Genomic DNA, 9,408 nt, shown 5'->3' with positions numbered 1-9,408 from the left:
CTGGCCTGCAGATTGTAGGAGGACCAAGCAACCATTCTGAGGGGTAATTGCTCTTGCTTTAGCCTGTTTGAATGTGGATCGCTGTCTTGGGTGGAGGTCCTGGAGTGGGCGACCAGGTACCAGAGCCTGTGGAGGCTTCAGAGAAGGCACCCAACTAATAGCTCCAGCAGCTGCGAAAACCCCAGCAATTTGGGACAAGCTCTCCTCTCTAGAAGCAGAGTTCTACCATGGCAAACAGCTCAAAAGTCAAATAATTGAGTGGCAACATGAGCAAGCAAAGGAAGCAAAGAAAACACAGCAGTCAAACCTTAGATTCCTTTTTTGGGGACAAAAAGGATCAAAGCATGGAACGGGAGGAAGACAATGAAGTCAGAACTCCTGCACCTGTGTACAGGTACACATAGAGGGCACAGGATCAATTGAATAGGAAGGGAGGATATTTTAAAAATAAAATAAAGAGGTGAGAGAGGAATATTATGAGAGGAGATAAGGAGAGACAGAATAGGGTAAATTATCTCACATAAAAGAGACAAGGGAAAACTGTTATAATGGAGGGAAAGAACAGGAAGGTAAAAGGGAATGGGTCAATCTTATTCTCATTGAATTTGGCTTAAGGAGGGAATAACATACACACTAAATTGGGTATCTTACCCTACAGGAAAGTAGGAGGCAAGGGAATAAGAAGGGGGATGATAAAAGGGAGGGCAGATTGGGGGGTAGTTATAAACACACACTTTTGAAAAGGGACAGAGTCAAAGTAGGAAATAGAACAAGTGGGGGGTGGGATAGGATGGAGGGAAATATAGTCAGTCTTTCACAATATTTCACTATGGAAATGTTTTGCGTAACTACATATGTACAACCTATATTGAATTGCTTATCTTCCCAGTAAGGGTGGATGATGAGGGAAGAAGGGAAAGAATCTGGAATTCAAAGTTTTAAAAATCAAATGTTTAAAAAATTATATATATACATATATATGTATATATATATATATATATATTTACATGCACTGGGAAATAAGATATAGAGGCACTAGCGTATGGAGATCCATCTTGCCCTACTGGAAAGTTGGAAGGAGAATAGTGGAGGTTAAAGGAGAGAGGAGATTGGGGGATGGGGTATTCAGTGGGATTGCTGTTCTGGGAGGGTAGGGAAAGATGAGAACATTTGTAACTCAAAATCTTGTGGAAATGAATTTTGCAAACTAAAAATAAACATAAAAGAATACACAAAAGATTTCATTAGACTACAAACTCAATATGAATCAATGTTGTGATATCAGCCAAAAACAAAAAACCTAATGTAACATTTCAACAACCTTAAGAGGACTAGTATGAGTTATTGTGAAGCAGAACATTTATTGTGTGATCTTTGCAGACCTAATGTTCCTGGAATAAAAGCTTCCTGAAGACATAGAGATAAAGGGGATGTGGGATGTGTGTACATGAATGCTATTGTACTTCTACCATTATTATCTTATTCTTGGCCTTTTATGCAATAGAATTCAGATAGAAGTGGTCCAGGAACCAGTAGATATCCTAGTATTATTCTTTTATATCAAATGTTCTACAGGTTACTGCACAGATGTGTAAAATAACTGGTTTTTTTTTTGTAGTTGAATAAAGACATTAGTATACAAGATCATTTTCTATAGGTTCAATAAAAATATCCTTTGTATAATTTCAATGGCATAATGTGAATGATATGTACCTTTATCTATTCCATTTTTTTGAAACTTCATTTTCTAGGTTTCTATATTTTGAAAGCATTTCATGCCATGTAGACAGGAGTGTATAAGTGTTTGAAGTGGTAGAAGGTATTAAAATTATTGTCCTTGAGTTTTTATTGATCAGTGTATGTTCAGATAATTGTAGAAAAGAGTTTAGACTGTTTAGAATGTATTGGTTTTCTCTAGAACATTTTAAGGTCCATTTTTATAGTTTGAGGATTTGTCTTCTTAGTCTATGAAAGGTGGCAAACTGTTGATTTATAATTCTAACAACAATATAGTTAGTGGAAGGATGGGTATTTCTCCCCTTATTCCCAATTAATTTAATCACAGAAAACTGGACAGTTCAGTTGGATGGATCAATCAATCAAAAGCATAAACTAAATGTGAACAAACTCTTGCACCTGCAGACAGATGTGGATAACAGTCATTCAAGATTATGACAGCATCAGGAAGTGAGATCCCTCATGATAGATGTGCCAGCTAATCTAGTCTAAAAAGTCATCGATTCTTGGAGCACAGGAGAGAGCTACACCTAAGGGGAACTTAATGAAAGCTCTATGAAGAGAGAAAAGGAGGTCCAGCAATCAAGAGTTCTGAGTTTGCCCTTTGGCTACGTGTGTGCCTCACTGCCATTCTACTTAAGCCTGCTCACCCAGATATCTCATTAGATGTTCAAGGGGTGATTGTGCTTCTGGTTTGGGAGGAAAGTTTTATATAAAATATTCTTTCTATACTACTCTAATTAAAAACTTTTATCTAAATACAAAATGAGGCTCTTGGCTGAAAATCAATAGAAAGTTCATTGATAGGGACTTGCAAGCAACCATACTAGAATCCAGCACTCTGAAGGATATTGTAGTGAGCCATTCCCTGGGAACTGAGTTTGTGATTTTAAGTGTTCGGTTTGGGGAGTGCGCCCAGAGAGGAGTGCTATGCTAAATAAATTTGATAGATGTGAAATTTATATAAATTTCACGTCTATCATAATTTCCTTGTATAATCCACATTTATCACTAAGCCCTAACCTTCTAAGGACAACCCTTCTATGATATCTGGTAGCAATTACCTAGTTTAGAAATGAAAATGACTCAGCTGTTTGAGGCTTCTCTGTTGACATATTGCTGGCTGAGTTAATGTGATGTCACCCATTGAGGATCTTTTGATTTCATTTTTGGATTTTAACACTTTTATAGGCTTTATTGAAAGGTATACCACTTTCACTTATATTCAGCAAATTCAGTGGCATACATGTGTTATCAACTTTTCCTGTTGTTCAGTGAAGTTTACTTATTACAAAATTATTTCAGTAGTTTTTTTTTTTTAACCTGTCTTCCAAATGCTCTAAGAATGTCTGCCGGTTTTTTCCTTTCTGGCAAATAAATATTAATGTCTACATGTATGCCTAAGGGTGTTGGCCACAGTGTTTTGTTATTATTATACAGAGTTTTGCTCATTTGAAATTAGTATTGTGAGGGATATGGTGAAGAACTCTCATAGAATTTAAGGCTGTGCTTTCAATTTAGTTTTTCTGTGAAAACAAGCTGTTGACCCAGAAGTGTTCCAAGAGAAAGCATGGGAACACAGGATGTAAGCACCTCTACATGTAGTGTACTAAATCTGTGGGATCATCATATATGCTTGCTCTCATAGGACCATGTGTGAAAGCATTCTCATAAAATGGAGACAATGCTCTAAACTCAAAATGGGCTTCTGCTGCAGATAGGTCTAAATTTCTGCTTTCTGGGAAACTGAAACTGAAACTTACCCCTCCTCTGCTATCACCCACTGCCAAATAAGGGATTAAATGCTTTCAGCATTTAATGTTTTCATTGGTTGAAGATTGTTTCCTTGTTCCTTGTATCTGAGTAGATTCATTTAATGTTTTCGTTGGTTGAAGATTATTTCCTTGTATCTGAGTAGATTCCCAAGCTAGATTGTGAGGCAGAGCTCTCAACCAATGAGGGCAAGGTCAGTGGGAAGGGTTGTCTGCATTAGGGTATATAACCACGGTTTGCTTTCTGCAACCTGCGGGTCCTGGTGGCCCAATGCCTTTTTCTTGCAGAAATTGAATAAATGCTTGCTGTTCCTACCTTGAGAAGCCTCTGAGTCTATGATTAAATTTGGATAGGGGTTTTTCTCCCACACAGTATTATTATAATTAGCAGTGGCAACAACATCATCACATACTTACCCTTTTTGATAAATGGTTAGCTAGAAATGGTCATGGGATAAGTCATTATCTTGCTATCATTCTCTTATATTTAATGTTCTAGAACTTTTGCATAAAGGGTAAATATATAACTACTTCTTGTAGTTGAATAATAGTGTTAGAATATAATTTCATTCTCTCTACTCTAAATGAAAGTATCTTTGGTATAATTCCAATAGCAGACAAGACAATAAGGATGATATGCATTCATGCTATTTCCGTGTGATTTTTACATCCTTGTCTAGGTCTCTTTATTTTGAAAATGTTCTGTTCCATGTAGCTTGGAGATTGACTATTTGGGATGGCAGCATATATTTATTACATTCTTAAGTTTTTATGGACAAATGTTATATTTGGGCAATTGTAGACAACATATCAGTCTGTTATAATGGTTTGGTCCCTATATATTTTGTTTCTTGAGTTCTCCAGACTATTTTGATGTCTGTAGTTACAATATGAGGATTTCTTGTAAGTTCATGAAAGATGGTAGGCTGCTGGTGTATAATTCTAGGAACCAGGTCATGTAAGGACAGTTGTAGTTAGCATTGATATATCACTTTAAGGGCTGCAAAACTCTAGACATATATGATCCCATTTGAGATTTGCAACAACTCTGGGAGGTAGGTGCAACCATCATCCCCCTTTTACAGGTGAGGAAACTGGAGCCAAGAGAAATGAAGTGACTTGCAGATATCTAGTATATGTACAAGGCAGTATGTGAACCCAGGTCTCCCTGACTCTTAAGTCTGGTACTTCTCTATTATACAAGGCTACCTCTCAATACTACATGTGCACAGTCTGCAGCAATGTGTCACACAGTTTCTACCATTTCTTTCTATATTCTTCATTGATCATTCAGTCTGAGCTTCTTAACAATAAATGTTTTCTAATTTCTAGTAGCAACAACCTGGTCTCAAATTACTCTCACAAGTCCTTCCATTTTCACAAACAAATCCATATAAACTCTACTACTTATTTGATACTTCTTCAACAAGATTCTCTGGGCTTAGTTCATGCAGATGTCACTCATTGATAGACTTTTGATTATTTCTTTTGATCTTATCCATTTCTAAAGTTCCATTCAGAGATAAAACACTTTTAGTTACATTGAGCAAATCCAACATTGTCATCAGCCTTTATATTACATAGTGAAGTGATGTCAGGTTATTCCAAAAATATTTCTGTAGGTTTCATTTTTATTTTTTATAACTTTTACCATAACTTATCATATGTTATAAGAATTTCTTTCAATCTTCTTCCTCTTTTGGGGGGAGGAAGTTTTATCTTTCTATAGCTGCTTTAGGGTAATGGGGCCTGTATTTTGCTAATATTATACAGATATGTTTTCCAAATATGTTATGGTCCTTTTCTTTAAGTTTCAGAAATGTACATCACAACTGGTATCACATAGTTGCTAATTGCTTTAGATCTGTCTTCCTATTCAGATTTGATTGCAGAATTCCAGTAAGTCTCAATGTATTCAGCCATGGCTTTCTCTTTGATATCTTGTAATGGCAAGCAAATGAATACTTAGCACCTTGTTTCAGTTCAAGTGTCTTTGAGCCTTGTCCTGAGTGTGTCAAGTCTTTGTTAAGAAACAGAACCTGTGAATCCTACAGTGGGAGGGACTTGCCAAAGACAGGAACAGGAATGATGTAAGAGGTGGGCAGACTCTCTTTTGCTGTGGCTTGCAACATGCCATCCTGACTAAGGAAGATGCGGAAGCTCCGCAGGCACCTCAGCCACGGCCACGGGCGCATCGGCAAGCACCGAAAGCACCCTGGAGGCCGCAGCAATGCAGGAGGGCTGCACCATCACCGGATCAACTTCGACAACTATCATCCAGGTTATTTTGGTAAAGTGGGTATGAGGCATTACCACTTGAAGAAAAACCAAAGCTACTGCCCAACTGTCAACCTTGATAAGCTGTGGACACTGGTCAGTGAGCAGACCAGGATTAATGCTGCCAAAAACAAGGCGGGCTTTGCCCCTATCATTGATGTTGTACGATGGGGCTACTACAAAGTCCTAGGAAAAGAGAAACTCCCCAAGCAGCCAGTCATCGTGAAGGCGAAGTTCTTCAGCAGGCAAGCAGAGGAAAAAATCAAGGGCATCGGTGGAGCCTGTGTCCTTGTGGCATAAACATCCAACTTTAGCAAATAAAACACACAACTTCATTGTTAAACATACAAAAAAAAAGAGGTGGGCAGAACAAGGAGGAGCTAATTACAGAAAAAAAAGCTCAAGCACAGCTGGGAAAGAGCAGAATTGAGAAGGGGAAAACTTGTGGTGTCCGGCACTCTGTCTGTATTGATTTGTGTTTAATACTTTGCACAGAAGCCCTGGGACTTTACCGGAAGCCCCCAAAAAGGGTTTTCTTGTTGTCTGTTTATAAAAGTCATGGAGGAGGGTTTCAGAGGTCCTGGGTCGACACTGATAATTTGTGTTGAGTTCTCAGATCTTGTTTGTGGGTTTATGTTGACTTCACAGGCAGATAGTGAACTGATGGTGTTGGCAATGTATATGTTTTGACTACAAAAATGTTGTTTTGGCTCTGTTAAACTTTGTCTTCCCAGAAACAGAAACTGTGAAGGACTTGAGATGGACTGGACATTTAGAGCTTCATTATGGAACAGGAACTGGACAAGGAACTGGCTGTGAATCCAGATGACAGTTGGGTAGATTCAGGCAAGAGCTGGATCTATTCAAAAGGAACCATGGAATCTGGGAGCCAGTCTTGAGCCAAGATGAAAAGACCTCTCTTTGGGTACTTAGAAGACTGAGAAGACCATGATTTACCTGTGGCCTAGGGGTGGGAGAACTTTGTACTTTGTACCTTGTACTCCTTAAGGATGATTGAGTTAAGGATGATTGGAAGCTAGTATCCAATCAAGAAGAAAGAAGACTTTTTGATTGAGAGATTAAGACAATGTGACCTAAGGATGGGAAAACTTTGACCTTTGTACTTTATGTCCTTTAAGGAGGATTGTTCCTTAAGGATGATTGAGTTAAGGACTTACTGAATGATAAGTTTAAAACTACATGGCCACTTTAGTGATAAGTTATGTTATTGTGAATGCTGTACTTTGGTTTCTGTGAATATTTTGCTTTAGTTTACTGCTGAATAAATAGAGAGTTCACTATATTATGTGATCAGAATCTTAAAACAATTCATAGCAGCACTCATCTGGAGAGCTTCTTGTGCTTGGCTTTTCATATCTTTGGCTTAATGCATCTTTCCTAGAGGAAACCAAGGAATTTGTAGGTATTATCTTCTCCTTTGATTCAGCGTGATTTTTGGATTCAATTTCAAAGACATTTTCTCTATCTTTCAATAATGTACATCAAGAATTTTATACTTATAAAGTCCAAATGATATTTCTTTATCATTAGAAAATAATACCATAATGTTTTGTTTCCCATCTCTGTGTATTTGCACTGGATGTTCCTTATTCTTGAATTACACTCTTCACCTCCACATTTTGGATTCTTTAATTTCTCTCAAAACAGCTCAAGTGCCACCTTCTACAAGTGCCACTTTCTACATGCTGCCTTTCCAGACACTTCCTGCCCACCTACCTATGGGCTCCCCAAACCCCCAGGAATTTATGTCCTCCCTTCTAGAAGCACCTCATAATCATTTTGAGTATATTCCATATATACCTACACATGTCCATGTTGTCTCTTACAAGTCCATGTAAGCTCTTTGAGGGTGCAGACTATTTCTTTTTTGCACACTCTGTGCTCAGAACAATGCCTGGAACACAGCAGGTGCTTAGTAATGCTGTTTATGTGGTTTTTGGTAGAGCCATATGATGTCATCTGTGTATATCAAGATTGTAATGAGATGTTTGTGATCTACTCCATCATTCATTTGGAAGCAATACGTAATTCTATTTAGAAGAGATGATGATGGATTTAAGAATTAGGCAAAATTGTATATGTACTCTGTTACCCTGAAAATGTCATGGTTTATCAATAGTTCTGGACATCATTGTATTGGTGGCATGTTTTAATAGAGAATTGTATTCCACATGGACATCAAATATTCTCTCTACTTGGGGCTATTTTCTATCTTTGAAGTACATGAATAAGTCATGCATTAAAAACTGAGCCAAAGCTTTGTGACCATCAACAAAGACAGCAATAATAAAGACAATAGCTAACATTTATTTAGCACTTATTATGTGTCAGGGAGGCATTGTGCTAAGTATTTTACATCTATTATCTTATTTGATCCTCACAATAACCCTAGGTGGTAGGTGCTGTATTATTATTCCCACTTTACGGATGGGAAAATTGAGGCAAACATTTTAAGTGACTTGCCTAGGGTCACACAATGAGTATCTGAGGCTGAATTTAAACTCAGGTATTCTTGACTCCAGACCCAGCACTCTATCCACTATTTCAGATGACTGCAGTTATGTTGTAGTGCTTTGGAGTAGCTTACTCAGTAATTAGTAACTTTTATACTCTTTGGACTATTGGTCAAAATTTTTTGCTCCCCAGACAATGTATAAATTTTTTTTTGGTTTTATGCATACGGTTAGTGATACAAGCTGTATGTTTTGTATAAGGTACATAAACATATAATTGACATATGTTATTTTTGCTCTTCTCATTTTTTTGATAAGGTTCAGATAGAAATGATCCAAGGACAATTGGATATCCTTCTATTATCTTTTACATTTAATGTTCTATGGACTATTGTGTTGGTGGACAAAATAGCTTCTTTATATAGTTGAATAAAAGGGAGGAAGGGAATAAGCATTTTTATAGTGTCTACTATGTGCCAGTTACTGGGCTAAATGCTTTTTTTTACAAATATCATTTTTTTGATCCTCACAATAGCTCCGCAAAGTAGGAGCTATTATTATCCCCATTTTACAGTTGAGGAACTGGAGGCAAAAAGAGGTTAAGTGACTTGCTCAAGGTCCTACAACTAGTGCCTGAGGTTAGATTTGTACTTGACTCTAGGCTCAGCATTTTATCCATTGCTTCAGCCAGTTGCCTCAATAAAGGTATTAGGATGTTAGATCATCATTGGAAGTCATACTGAATATATCCTTGGTCCAACTGCAATAGTAAATAGTAGAAAAGAGATTAAATGTACTTCAATCTATTCTCATATGATTTTGATTTCTTCTACTAGACCTCTCTATTTTAAAAACTTGCTCCAAAGAGCTTGAAGATCAAAAGTATTTGGGATGACATCTAGTAAAATATTAAGATTTTGAGAATTAATTTTATATCAAAATAATTATGGATAAAAGTTTAGTCTGTGATAATGGTCTGGTTTTGGAACAATTTATTGGTTAAATTCTCCAAAATATTTTCAGATGTCTGTATTTGTAGAGTGAGGATTTGTCATTTGTCATTCCATCAATTACCATATTATCAAAATAGAATATTTTAAAAACAAAACTGGAAATTTCAATAGTGACACTTTAGAGGATATTTAGAT

At 37.0% G+C, this 9,408-nt stretch overlaps 1 protein-coding gene across 1 annotated transcript; it reads left to right on the top strand.

Annotated features, from left to right (window-relative positions):
* The first annotated feature begins 5,660 nt into the window (after positions 1–5,660).
* Positions 5,661–6,129, top strand: LOC138156076 (large ribosomal subunit protein uL15-like). Its single transcript, XM_069081315.1, has one exon. It carries the CDS (start codon positions 5,661–5,663, stop codon positions 6,084–6,086), a length of 426 nt encoding a protein of 141 aa, XP_068937416.1. The 3' UTR covers positions 6,087–6,129.
* The last annotated feature ends 3,279 nt before the right edge of the window (positions 6,130–9,408 follow it).

The sequence above is a fragment of the Petaurus breviceps genome, unplaced genomic scaffold (genome assembly GCF_028583685.1).
Source record: "Petaurus breviceps papuanus isolate PSGF00001 unplaced genomic scaffold, PetGlider_PUasm1.0 98, whole genome shotgun sequence".
In the NCBI taxonomy this organism is placed as follows: domain Eukaryota; kingdom Metazoa; phylum Chordata; class Mammalia; order Diprotodontia; family Petauridae; genus Petaurus; species Petaurus breviceps.
This window is presented reverse-complemented; position numbering and strand designations above follow the sequence as displayed.

Bases quoted from the DNA above. Each gene is read 5' to 3' on its own strand.
- LOC138156076 (XM_069081315.1), top strand. From the start codon at position 5,661: ATGCGGAAGCTCCGCAGGCACCTCAGCCACGGCCACGGGCGCATCGGC.